At 39.1% G+C, this 14,745-nt stretch overlaps 1 protein-coding gene across 6 annotated transcripts in view; it reads left to right on the top strand.

Annotated features, from left to right (window-relative positions):
- LOC129865654 (collagen alpha-1(XXV) chain-like) overlaps positions 1-14,745 on the top strand; it is a 315,129-nt gene that overhangs the window by 171,484 nt on the left and 128,900 nt on the right. For all 6 annotated transcript variants that reach the window (XM_055938597.1, XM_055938596.1, XM_055938594.1 and 3 more), the window contains one exon: positions 2,474-2,509. In XM_055938597.1, the coding sequence (XP_055794572.1) occupies positions 2,474-2,509 (36 nt within the window). The remainder of the gene's footprint in view (positions 1-2,473; positions 2,510-14,745) is intronic.

Here is a 14,745-nt window from a genome sequence, read left to right as displayed (position 1 = left end):
CCCTGCCTGCAATAAAGAGGCAGGCATTCTAGCAATTAATAGATGTTTTTACATGGCTTGACCACTCACTGGCCAATAAAAACGTGCTCCGAAGAGTTTTATGTGGTTGCTTCAAGTTGTGTAATTACTATCCGTTGAAGACATTTCAAGACATTGCATATCCGAGCCATCGACATTGCCTATCAAACGTTATAATAAGATTGTACCTTTGCTGTTGATGTGGCCTGTATGGTGACTTTGCCACATAAAGAACTATAAAGGTAAAAAAAACTATGGAGAGTGATCGGAATTCCCACGATTTTACATTTGGGTACAACAGAGATCCATTTTTTTTTTAAATAAAAAGATACATGAAAAACAATAAGCACTCTTTTTAACAACTTGATGTTTCTTAACAGGCTTCCTTCAGTCACTGACATATTTATTAAATGGGCATAGCACATAATGAGTCCAAATCTTTCACAAGAGCTGGACAAATAATCTAAAGAAAAAAGGGGGATGTCTGTTGACTGTTTTGCAGCTCCCAAAGGTGATATTTTAATAAAACATTGGTGATAGGCTACTGATTAGGCTACTGTGTGGTTCGGGCTGGCAAAATCGATGCCATTAACCAACTGCCTTACCGCTAATACCAGCTTTTGGTTGGTCTTAAATATCCCCAGCTGCACTGTCTGAAATTGCCACTTTGGCACACGTTTTTAAGGACACACCTCAAATATTTGCAACCCTATCATCTCAGCGCAAACAAGCTGATGTTAGACAGGTAAATTACTAACCCTGGCGCAAAGGTTGGAAAATATCAGAGCCCTGAAATCCCAACAAGTGTGTGTTTTGACACTTGTGCAGCCTTACCAGCCTCAAATCATATTGTGCCTCTTCAGATTCTAATATTGGATGACTTTGAAGGCTATTGATTAATTAAGTTATTGAGCAGAGATGAAAGATATGTGTGGAGCTGCATACTCCATAGAAGTGTACCAGTAGTCCAGTAGATAAGCTCCAAAGTTGTTCTCTTTGGTATAAAAGCATGAAAATTGGCACGCAGCACAAAACCTCATATAGTGCAATTTCAGACGGTTCATGCGTTGGACTGTAGTGCCCCCTATAGGCCAATGGGGAAAATGCATTTACCTGCATGTACGTTTTGGGTCATGAAATCCCCTGTGTTGGGTCTACATGTCCCCAAAATAGCTTCAAATGTTTGTGTTTAGGGGAACACATTTAAGGGGAACACATTTAAAATGTTTGGGGAACACACTTGAGCAACAATGAAAACTACAGGCATCAGATTGTCAAACAGCCACCACTAGCACAGAGAGGTGGCTGCCTACCTACAGACTTGATATCATTGGCCACTTTAATAAATGGAACACTAGTCACTTTAATAATGCCACTTTAAGAATGTTTACACATCTCGCATTACTCACCTCATATGTATGTACTGTATACTGTATCCTTCACTATCTATTCTTGACTATCTATTGCATCTTAGCTGCTCTGCCACTGCTCATCCATATATTTTATACTCATATATTCTCATCCCATTCCTTTACTAGATTGTGTGTGTTAGGTTTTGTGGTAGAATTGGTTAGATATTAGGTTTTGTTGTGGAATTGTTAGATTTTACCTGTTAGATACTGATAGAAGCATAAGCATCTAGAAGCATAAGCATTTCGCTACCCTCGCAATAACATCTGCTAACCATGTGTATGTGACCAATAAAATGTGATTTGATATATGGCCTTACTCTCTAAAAAGTGTACCCTGAAGTCTCCTGATTACAATTATATATAATATGATATTATATACTGTGTCGCTTTTAAGAAATGTGACAGGAAATCTGTCCTGTAGCTACAAATCACTATGGATAACATGTCATAATATTGCATTATGTCCAGCAGGGAGATTGGTGACTCATTTGAACGAAATGCCTTTATGATGAGACCACAACACTTTTACAAAAAGACAGAATATGTCTAAATAAAGATGTTTAGCTTCAGTGTCATTGCAGGTTCATCCTTTTACGCTCTAGGGCACCAGTTTTCCAAAATGGTCACCAGCTCCATAGAGCAAAATTGAACAGGTGTCACATGGCCATATCTACATAAAAAATGTGCTTTATGCAGCCCAGAACACCATCAATACAGAACTGTTAATTTGAACCAATTGCTATTCAAAGTAGAGTCTGCCAGATGTAAGAGGAGGGATGGACACCTAATTAGGATGTGGATTGCTGCATTTTATCCAGAATCTGTGTCGTTGATAAACTGCTGAATTTTCCTCAATATTGAATATTAACCCTCATCTGCATAACACAAAATTCCAATCCAAATGTTCATAACAAACATTTTTTTATTTGAAATGTTAATAATTTTATGTTCCAATCCAATAATTTACAACCAGCTAGGATTTCAAGCCTTCAAAGTAGCCTTTAATCTGCATTTTACTAATTAGGTATTTTATATTTGTACAGGGAGAACCTGGGACAACAGGAGACCTAGGACTGATGGTAAGTAGGTCATTATGTTATGAAATACACATTTTCCAATGCTGATTTACCCAATAACTCAATACCTTGTGCTGTGGTAATTTAGCGTTTTCGCCTACTGATTTTTTGAACTGATTCTGTGAAATGAATCCAGAGATGGAAAAATGATTACCACTGCCACAGCTTTTTTTGTGCTTAAATTGTTAAAGGATATTGTTGAGATTATATTTAGCTGTCTGTTTCCACAATAATAATATAAAATATTGCCATGTTGAGGATCAACAGTACTTGATTGAGGAGCTGTGTACTTCAGGAAATTATACTAAGACCACATATTGCCCCTTTAAAAGTGTGCCTTGTTTGCCAGTTAGATTAATATGTGACCGACTGTCTTGTTTCGGTTTTATGGAGCAAAATTTGAAATTGTGTTTTTTACGGTATATCATACACTGCATTTGAGGATCAATGGGAAAGTAATTTTGCTAAAGTTGATAAACTTGTAACCTCACTTTTGAGAAAATGGCCTTTGAATGTTGTGCTACCTACTGGAGAGCTCCTCTTTGTCTACACCCATTCAGCATCGTTCACACCCTCTTAAGCTTTAGCCCCTCTCTTTAAGGATTCACATGTGAGGCCATGTACTAAGATTTCAAGACTAAAGGCTGGTTTATACTACGGGCGTGTTCATAAATTTGATCTGGAGTGCTATAGTGTTTTCTGTGCATTCATCAACTCAGAGCATTGTCAGATTGTCCTTTCGTAAATCCAGTGTTTTGTTGTCGAAGCGTTCAGAGTGCATGCTGGACACTCAGGCCGAGGAGTAGGGTTTACTGACACCAGCCTTATTCAACGGGTGTTGAGCATTCGTAAATTTGTCAGTATTTACCAGCTACGTCTATTGACAGTTGTCGCAATGACATCATGAACATTATATTGAAATGGTTACTTGCATAGTGAAGTCTTTTGTTTAGACATGTAGCTAGCTAGCTAAACAATGAACCATAATCCCAACTCATGTTACTACCCTGCATGAATCTGCAGGTAGCTAACCAACCAGGTTCAATGTTAGCTAGCTAACATTAGGCAATAACTAGCAATACAAATGGCTCTGAAATACAAATAATATTACTACACAGATCATAGATGTAGCGTTAGCGTTAGCTAGCAAGCCAGCCAGCTAACGTTAGCTAGCTAGCTAATAGTACACTTTAACTCAATTAAAACTTGTAATATCTGAACAGGTAGCTAGCTAGACTATCTTACCCATATACAAGGTTGGACGCTTCTCCCTCTCTGTCACGTATGCCATAGTTGCCCTTAGTTTGAAGATGTAATCCAGAGACAGGTGTTTTATACAATAGCCTTCTGTGTTCTCTTTTCAACTCCGTCTGCATATTTGCAATCAAATGGCAATCAAATCCGCTTAGCTATCATACTCTAATTCCACTGATTTCAAAACTCAGTCATCCAGAAAGCAGAGAGCAACACTTACACAGTTCTGCTATGTGATATCTTTCAAAAAAGCTATGTTAGAAAGGATTACATACACATACTGACCAGCTCATGTTATAGACAGAAGCGATCTACATGGCAGATCAATCCGAACTCATCTCATCTCTCTCAGCCAATCATGGCTAGTGGTAAGGTTGCAGGCTTTTTCCGTGGCTAAACCAACTGGGCTCATTATTATATTTTTTTAAATTCGTATTTACAGATGGCATACAAGTTTGTAATTAAGGCACATGAAAGTTCACATGTACACATGTACTGTAGAAGGCATTTCTGCCAAAAAGCGCATATTTCTAAAAAACAAAAAGTTTACATTAAAATGTCTCTCATGTGAAGTAGTGACACGCGACATATGCCTAGTTTCCACAAACGAGTCACATATCTACTTTTAACAATGAAAATGTTCATCATTTGGTAATACCTCTTCCTTTAAAGTAGTGTGAGATGAGCATACACATCCCAATGGTCATAAAATGATATGGAGCCACTACCAAAACACAATGGGGGAGCGTTCTGCAGGTTGTAGGTCTTGTGAGTTTCAGCCTCAGACATTTGACTTCTGTTTCCCCAATCACTTCCTTGGTTCTCCCCTGTGGAAATAAAAATCACAAACCAAGAGAAACTCAAGTAGGGTAGTATACAGAGATGCATTTGAAGCAATAAATCATGTTTTGGGTAACTGCATTTCTGGAAGGACAATGGGAGCCATGACACTGTTTATGCATCTCTAAGACAGCCTCCAGGAGTCAGTGCCCACTTGACACAGCTCAGCATTTTGATGTAGAGTTGAAGTCGAACGTTTTTCCTCATGACAGAGCTGGTGTAACTGAGTAAGGTTTGTAGGCCTCCTTGCTCGCACACACTTTTCAGTTCTGCCCACACATATTCTATGGGATTGAGGTCAGGGCTTTGTGATGGCCACTCCAGTACCTTGACTTTGTTGTCCTTAAGCCATTTTGACACAATTTTGGAACTATGCTTGTGGTCATTGTCCATTTAGAAGACCCATTTGCGACCAAGCTTTAACTTCCTGACTGATGTCTTGAGATGTTGCTTCAATATATCCATATAATTTTCCTCCCTCATGATGACGTCTATTTTGTGAAGTGCACCAGTCCCTCCTACAGCAAAGCACTCCCACAAGATGATGCTGCCACCCCCGTGCTTCATGGTTGGGATGGTGTTCTTCGGCTTTCAAGCATCCCCCTTTTTCCTCCAAACTTAACGATGGTCATTATGGCCAAACAATTCTATTTTTGTTTCATCAGACCAGAGGACATTTCTCCAAAAAGTATGATCTTTGTCCCCATGTGCGGTCGCAAACTGTAGTCTGCAGTTTTGCGGATTTGGAGCAGTGGCTTCTTCCTTACTGAGCGGCCTTTCAGGTTATATCGATATAGGACTCGTTTTACTTTGGATATAGATGTTTTTGTCCCTGTTTCCTCCAGCGTCTTCACAAGGTCCTGTGCTGTTGTTCTGGGATTGATTTGCACTTTTAACACCAAAGTACGTTCATCTCTAGGAGACAGAATGCATTCCTTCCTGAGCGGTATGACGGCTGCGTGGTCCCATGGTGTTTTTACTTGCGTACTATTATTTGTTCAGATGAACGTGGTACCTTCAGGTGTTTGGAAATTGCTCCCAAGGATGAACCAGACTTGTGAAGGTCTAAAAAAAAATGCTGAGGTCTTGGCTGATCTCTTTCCCATGATGTCAAGCAAAGATCAAATCAAATAAAAGTTTATTTGTCACGTGCGCCGAATACAACAGGTGTAGACCTTACAGTGGAATGCTTTCTTACAGGCTCTAACCAATAGTGCAAAAAAGGTATTAGGTGAACAATAGGCATGTAAATAAATAAAAACAACAGTAAAAAGACAGGGTATATACAGTAGCGAGGCTATAAAAGTAGCGAGGCTACACAGACACCGGTTAGTCAGGCTGATTGAGGTAGTATGTACATGTAGATATGGTTAAAGTGACTATGCATATATGATGAACAGAGAGTTCGGAGTAGCGTAAAAGAGGGGTTGGCGGGTGGGGGGTGGTGGGACACAATGCAGATAGCCCGGTTAGCCAATGTTCGGGATTTACATCAATGTATAGTTAAAGTGACTATGCATATATGATAAACAGAGAGTAACAGCAGCGTAAAAAGAGGGGTTGGAGGGGCTCACAATGCAAGTAGTCCGGGTAGCCATTTGATTACCTGTTCTTATGGCTTGCGGGTAAAAACTGTTTAGAAAAGTTTTTGTCCTAGACTTGGCACTCAGGTATCGCTTGCATTGCAGTAGTAGAGAGAACAGTCTATGACTGGGGTGGCTGGGGTCTTTGACAATTTTTAGGGCCTTCCTCTGACACCGCCTGGTGTAGAGGTCCTGGATGGCAGGCAGCTTAGCCCCCAGCCACCTTAGTGGTAGTGCGTATGGCCCACCTCAGCTTAGTGGGCCGTACGCACTACTCTTTATAGTGCCTTGCGGTCAGAGGCCGAGCAATTGCCGTACCGGGCAGTGATGCAACCAGTCAGGATGCTCTCGATGTTGCAGCTGTAGAACCTTTTGAGGATCTCAGGACCCATGCCAAATCTTTTTAGTTTCCTGAGGGGGAATAGGCTTTGTCGTGCCCTCTTCACGACTGTCTTGGTGTGTTTGGACCATTCTAGTTTGTTGTTGATGTGGACACCAAGGAACTTGAAGCTCTCAACCTGCTCCACTGAGTTTGAAGTTAGGCCATGAAATACATCCACAGGTACACCTCCAATTGACTCAAATTATGTCAATTATGTCAATTAGCCGAAGCTTCTAAAGCCATTACATAATTTTCTGGAATTTTCCAAACTGTTTAAAGTCACAGTCAACTTAGTGTATGTAAACTTCTGACCCACTGGAACTGTGAAACAGTGAATTTTAAGTGAAATAATCTGTCTGTAAACAATTGTTGGAGAAATTACTTGTGTCATGCACAAAGTAGATGTCGTACCGACTTGCCAAAACTATGGTTTGTTAACAAGAAATGTGTGGAGTGGTTGAAAAATGAGTTTTAATGACTTCAACCTAAGTGTATGTAAACTTCCAACTTCAACTGTAGATGCTATTCTTAAAGAGGTTAAAGTGAATTCCAAAGTTTTCCAAAGCCTTCCAGGACATCTGGTATTGGTTTGGAGGATTAAGCTTAAATGGAGTAGAAAGGATGGGAAAAAGGAAATATTTTCAGGATTAAATTTGAAATCATCAGTGCAATGAGGTCTCGCTGAGGAAAATTAGGGGTCTGCTGCTTTCCAAAGGTGGTTTGCAGCCATGCACACAGTTTTCATCCGTCGTTTGAACGTTTCGAAAGGCTAAATATGGAACATCAGTGAGATATTGGACAATGGTATTCCGTGTGCATTGTGCAATGGAAACAGTCTCCCCACTGTTTCATGGAGTTGTTGTCCATTTTGAGGGGAATTACTGTATTTCCTCCATCTTATCATTCAAAGGTTACCACAGCATAGTACTAGACACTCACATGCGACATTTAATGAAATGAAATGCATTGCAGGCATGTGGGGTCATACCCTTTTGTAATGAGGAGATACAGTACTTTAAAATGTTGGTATCCTTGATATTAAGTTTCCTTTAATCTCCCAGCCAAACATAAGGAGAAAAGATGTGTCAGTAAATAACAAAAGACACGCTTGAAGGACCTGAAATCGAGTGAAATCAGATGTTTGGTAAAAATAGCTTTTCCCTTTAAAAATATCTCTGGTGGTTTGTTGAATAAGCTCATTAGCATTTTGACCTTGAAAATACACCTTTTAAATGCAATTTCCCTGATGTTTGCAGAGGTTGCATTAACTGTACACTTTATATTGGTTCAAGTGTACTGCCTGAATTCAAAATGGATTAAATCCGTTGACAACGTGAAAAAAACATGTTTTTCGAAAATGTTTCAAATTTATTGAAAATGAAATACAGACATATCTAATTTACATAAGGATTCACACCTGAGTCAATACTTTGTATAAGCACCTTTGGCAGCGATTAAATCTGTGAGACTTTCTGGGTAAGACTCTTAAGAGATTTCCACACCTGGATTGTGCAACATTTGCCCATTATTCTTTAAAAAATTATTCTCCAAGCTCTGTCAAATTGTTGTTGCATAGATTTTCAAGTAGATTTAAGTCAAAACTGTAACTCCGCCACTCAGTAACATTCACTGTTTTCTTGGTAAGGAACTCCAGTGTAGATCTGGCCTTGTGTTTTAGGTTTTTGTCCTGCTGCCTGAAAAGTGAATTGTGACTCGATTCAGGAAACTATGCATATGTTGTAAGTCACGACTTCACAGTAGAGCCGTTTGAGCGTAAATAATTATTTATCAAAATGCGTTTTTTGGCAGAAATGCCTTCTCAAACGTGAACTTTCATGTGCCTTAATATCACACTTGTATGCCATCTGTAAATACGAATACAATTGTAAATTACGAGCCTAGTTAGTGGGAAGGTTGCAACTTTGTCCGTGGCTAAACCAACTGGGCTCATAATTATGTATATTTTTTATTCGTATTTACAGATGGCAAACACATTTGTAATTAAGGCACATGAAAGTTTACATGTTCCAGAAGGCATTTCCGACAAAAAGCGCATTTTGATAAAAAAAAAAAAGTTTAAGTTAAATTGGCTCTTCTGTGAAATAGTGACGCGCGACATATGCCTAGTTTCCTCAAACGGGTCACATATGTACTTTTAACAATGAAAATGCTCATCATTTGTTCATCATTTGGTAATCACTTCCTGGCCACAGTTTCCCAGGGCCCCTTTGAGAGCTGTACTCTGACAAAGCTTTTCAACTTCTTCTACAGTTGGCAGAGTTCTACAGTTGTAGAGTGTGGAAATAAAGCCAGTCCACTGGCAATGGAATCAGTTATTTCCCAGTCATGAATTAATGCATGAAACAATCACTGCATTCAGTAACTGGGTTGTTCAAATGGACCTCTTCTGAATGGTTAGTTCATGTTGTGTATTTGTGTATTGGGTTGCATAGTTTTGGTTGTTTATTTCATGCAAGCTCACATAACCACAATGTAAATGTTTATGATGATCTCCAAATACAATATGTTATCAATGTCAATAATCTAAGCTAAAGACAAAGCAGCTTTGCCCCGTCCACAAAAGGCTCTTGATTTTCCAGAAGAAACTCCTTGGCTATGTATGCTCTCAGCTCCAGATAGGCTAATTAGCTCTATAGCAAGATGCCCATGTTCTCGCATACCTAGTTGGTGATAAAGATGTTTACCTAAACCAGTGAGTATTGGTAACAAAAGCTTTTCCAGACTACTACATTTAAAAAATATTATCATGGTAGGTAGGGGGGGGGAAGTTGTTCATTAGTTAATGTTCTCAAATTTTCTATTTATTTATTTATTTATCCATTATTTTACCAAGTAAGTTGACTGAGAACACGTTCTCATTTATAGCAACGACCTGGGGAATAATAGTAGGAAAGCTGCTGCAAATGTAAGCCATTAACATTTGAGAACCTGTAGCCGCAGGTATTTTTACAGGCCAGCCTCTTAAACATGCAAATAAAGCTTTAAAGGCCTGTTGAATTTGGAGAAAAAATATACTAACTGTTTGACGAATTTCATTTTTTGGAAAAGTGAGTGTAGCGAGTGAGGAAAAAAATAAAGGAAAAAATTATATTGTAGTAGTATTTGCAGGGCAGGGAATAAAACCTGGATTGCTGAGGTGAAAAGCAAACACCCTACATTTATTATATTTAAATATTAATCATTAAGCAGAAGCTCTTATCTAGAGCTTCTGCTTAATGACAGCGCAATACACAAGGGGTGGAACAGTGGCAAAGGTACCCACAGGACAAACCGAATAATATTAGTCTGAGGAGAGATTAAATAGCATTAATGATTAGAAAACTGAATTGAATTAAAACATAAGTTAGTTGAAATCAAATAAAATAATTTAAATACAGTAAGACATTGTTAGTTTGGCAAAATAAAACCTAAGCAAACATTTGTGGGTTACATCTTTTGTCCAATGGAAAATAATTGCAAAAAAGGCAGATGACCTATTAAACAATTAAACAATTAATTAATATGACTCAATTTAGTCCAGCATAACCTTAAAATAAAAACATTCACAGTATAACTTACCAGTGCATACATTATTTATATTTTTTTGTACTCATTGCTCCAAAAGGATTGACTTACTTGGTGGGAATTGTAATGTGGCTTAAATAGCAAGGATTTGAATGGGAAAGCACATCTCTGTGCTTTGACTACGCAGCCCCCTCACACGTCTGGGCTGTGCGAAATGTGAATTGTGGCATCTGACTAAATGGAGAATCTCCATGCTGTTGCTCCCAATAAAACATTTTTTTTTACATAATGTGAAGATTCATCAGAGAGAGAAATGTGAAAATGGTACTGTGGGTGTATGCCACCTGTCTTTTCACAGGACTTTTACGATCGATGAGATCAGCAGAATCCTAGTTAGAGGTTAACTGTAGTTCCATGCACGCCCTTGTTCAGGTTGACTGGGGCATGATCTGAAGAGCCTCTTGGCTCTATCCCAATTTGGAGGACAGCACAGTGATGAGCCAAATGGCATCTTCCAGGGAACTGACTGCCCAATTGTTTTTTCAAACAATAGTGTCACAACAGCCCAGTAAGCAGGCGTTGATGAACTGATGCAGCCTCTCAACAGCATATAGTTCTCTAGCCCATCGGCTGAAATTTAATCCAGTTGAAGACGGCACCGCCATGCGCCTTTGTGTCTGAAACTTTTCACTCTCAGACAGCTTTTCCCCCCAGTGACTTGCCTAGGGAACTGTTCTTCAGCAAGTTGCAGGTCCAAAATGTTTCCCTGTTCCAGTCTGACCAGTAGCTAGGCTTAGGTCATAGACACTGGCTGGAGACAGAACCATCTTTTTAGAGAGTTGCGCTAATGAAATCACTGGAAGATCAAATATTTCTAAATCAAACAATGCTATTTTTGCACCATTCTGAATCACCTTCTACTGTAGGTCCACAAAGGCATAGAAACATTGCAGCCGCCACTGTTACCAAGTAGACTATCTATGACCTTGTTTTCAAATGTCTCATTGCATATTATGAAAAACAATCTTTTTTATTCAGTCCTGGACAAGTCCAATGTAATTCCATAGACAAGAAATATAATTTTGCCACAAAAATGCAAGGTGAAAAATCTAAAGAAAAATCGACATGTAAGACACAATCACAAGCACTTTCTTTATTCTGACCTCATTAAAAATTCATATTTATGATCCAACTCAATGAAAATAAAGCACACTCTATTCTTTCTTACCGAATATTAAACAATGGATTGATTGTAATTATTTTCTTCAACTGTCTTGAGGGTTTGTGCTCACTGCTAACTAGCAAGCAAACAGGGGACGTCCTAAGGATATTAGACAACGTTCCCATTAGGTCCCTTTTAGGGTTATCCCACTGACGTTCTGAGAACTTTCTAGGAACTTTAAAACATTACATTAACCTCGGGACCATAAGGGGATGTTTAGTACAGGTCCCGATTTGGTTGCAGTATATATAGCATTATAAAAAGGTATTTTAATGTCCAGTAGGGGAAGTTACAAATAGGTTCCTATTTGGTTCTTATAGGATGTTATCTTTGGAACATTCAATGACCACAAGGGGACGTTTCAGACAGGTCCTGTATTATTACAGAAATAACATTACAATAAGGTCTTAGCATGACCAATAGGGAACATTACAAATAGGTACCTATTTGGTTCTGACAGGATGTTGTCCTTGAGACATTTACAAAAAGTCCAGTACAGGTCCTGGTTTAATACCGACAGAAAGTTACAATAAGGTATTTGAATGACCATTAGGGAATGACCCCGTTTGGCTCTGACAGGATGTTCTCCTCATGACTTCTATAACTACACAGGGATGTTCTATATAGGTCCTAGTTTTCTGCCACCAGAACGTTGTGTCATGGTCCCCAAAAAGGGTTTGTGTAGTTCCCGGTACATTCTGGGTTGTCATGACAATTATTTTTGGGATGTTCTCAGAATATTTGATGTGTTAAATGATGATCACAAGTGAATGTTCTCTGGAGGGCTTTTGTCTAGTTCTATGTAAGTTTCTCTATTTTGGTTAGGCCAGGGTGTGACGAGGGTGGGCATTCTAGTTTCTTTATTTCTATATTTTCTGTTTCTATGTTTTAGCCGGGTATGGTTCTCAATCAGGGACAGCTGTCTATTGTTGTCTCTGATTGGGAATCATACTTAGGCAGCCTGTTTTTCCACCTTAGTTGTGGGTATTTGTCTGTGTTAGTGGCCTGTATAGCCCTAGTCAGCGTCACGTTCGTTTTTGTTGTTTCTTGTTTTTGTTGGGGACATTCGAAATAAAAGGAAATGTATGCTCACCCTGCTGCACCTTGGTCCGGTCATTTCCACCCTGACGACGTTTGTGACATACCACGACATCAGTGAGGACCATGTCAGGACTTTTTAAGACTGTTTTCGGGACATTTATTTTAACAGTCGTTAGGAAAGTTACACAAAATGTAGGAATACCAGAAAAATGTAATTTTTAAATTGAGATAAAGCCTAAGTTTGCCTATATGAATCCTATTTACTTCTGAAGAATCCTATTTATCTCCTGAAGAAGATATAACTTTTACTTTCTTTCTGTGCCCCCAAATGTTTGCATATGCTGATAAAATTACCAGGTTGTTAGTAGGGCTGCACGATATGGGCAAAAAAAATCTAATTTCTATTGTTTTACCAAATATTGCACTTTGACTTTCGATATACACCGAGTGTACAAAACATTAGGAACCTTTCTAATATTGAGTTGCACCCCCTTTTGCCCTCAGAACAGCCTAAATTCCTCGGGGAATGGACTCATCCACAGGGATGGTGGCCCATGTTGACTCCAATGCGTCCCACAGTTGTGTCAAATTTGCTGGATGTCCTTTGGGTGGTGGACCATTCTTGATACACACAGGAAACTGTTGAGCGTGAAAAACACAGCAGCGTTGCAGTTCTTGACACAATCAAACCAGTGCGCCTGGCACCTACTACCATACCCCATTCAAAGACACTTAAAAATGTTGTCTTGCCCATTCACCGTGTGAATGGCACACATACACAATCCATGTATCAATTGTCTCAAGCCTTAAAATCCTTCTTTAACCTGTCTCCTTCCCTTCATCTACACTGATTTAAAGTGGATTTAACAAGTGACATAATAAGGGATCATAGCGTTCACCTGGATTCGACTGGCCAGACTATCTCATGGAAAAATCTGGTTTTCCCAATGTTTCGTACACTCAGTGTAGATCAAAACATTTGAGTGAAATATAACGATTTGTAAAGGTTGTCAATGTCGTTCTCCTCCTCAGACGAGGAGGAGCATGGATCGGACCAAGATGCGGAGTAGGAGGTATTCATGATTTTAATGGCAAACCAACAAACACTACAAATTAACAAAAACAACAAACGTGACTAACCTGCAACAGTCCTGTGTGGCCCAAACGCTACCACAGGAAACAAACACCCACAAAACACCAGTGAAACCCTGGCTGCCTTAGTATGACTCTCAATCAGAGACAAACGATACACACCTGTCTCTAATTGAGAATCATACCAGGCCGAACACAAAACCCCACATAGAAATAGAAAACATAGACTGCCCACCCAACACTCACGCCCTGACCAATAAAGACATATAAAACAAGAGAAAACAGGTCAGGAACGTGACACTTTTATTCGAATTATATGGTTGGTGTTGTTTGGCATGACAACAAATGAAAAAGCCAGGTAGAATTTATGACAGGGTGTGGAACCAAAGTGTTGGTCAGTGTTTCTCAGAGGACCCTAATCACATTTGAATCGATGTTGCATTTAGACAAATATTTCAGAATAGGCTATCTGATTCAGAACATGTCATTGCAGAAACAACATGCTGATCTACACCACCTCTGCATATAGCTAAATGGCATTTAGCTAGACAGCTAGCTAGTTATGATGTTATGATACATATCACCTTTCACATCACCAACCAAAAGAAGAGTTTATTGCGTTACTTAGGCCCAGCATCAGCTTGTTCAGCATTGGACAATTGTAAGTAATTTTATGTTAAAATTAAATAAAATTATGTTAACATTATTTTTAGGCACATGCAATCTTCCTTAGACTAACTAACTCACGTTTTGCAGAGAGCAAGATACACAAACTAATACTATAATAGAGAAAACATGTGGATTCATATTTAAAAACAATGTGGAAAGCAGCTTTGTTCTTGTTTTGAAAGAATATGTTGAATGTATGAAATGGCAGCATGCTGAGATGCTGAGAGAATAAACAGCATGAAGGAACTGTGGGCGGGGCTTGGTGTGTGTGGCCCAGGAACTGGAAGCAAGCAACAGTAGTGTAGAGAAGAATGTTGCGACAAAAATATTGTTAGGAATTTAGGATTTTCTTTTAGTCACAGTGTTGCTCCCAAAATAAAACTCCAGGTATTTAATTGCTCCAGGTATTTAATATGCTAGGCAAATTGTCACACCTTGACTAGTTCCCTGTAAGTTACCAGGACGTTGTTGAGGACATTTTAAATACTTTCTCATGACATTTGTTTTACCAGTCGTCAGGACGTCGCATGATGGTCCTCTGGGAACTTTCTCTGGGGGACCTTTGTCTAGTTCCCTGTAAGTTTCTAGGGTGACGTTGAGGACCATGTAGGGACATTTTCAGGATTTATTT

The sequence above is a fragment of the Salvelinus fontinalis genome, chromosome 11 (genome assembly GCF_029448725.1).
Source record: "Salvelinus fontinalis isolate EN_2023a chromosome 11, ASM2944872v1, whole genome shotgun sequence".
NCBI classification, from domain to species: Eukaryota; Metazoa; Chordata; class Actinopteri; order Salmoniformes; family Salmonidae; genus Salvelinus; species Salvelinus fontinalis.
The sequence above is the reverse complement of the archived record's forward strand: the minus strand, read 5'-3'. Positions and strand labels throughout refer to the sequence as shown.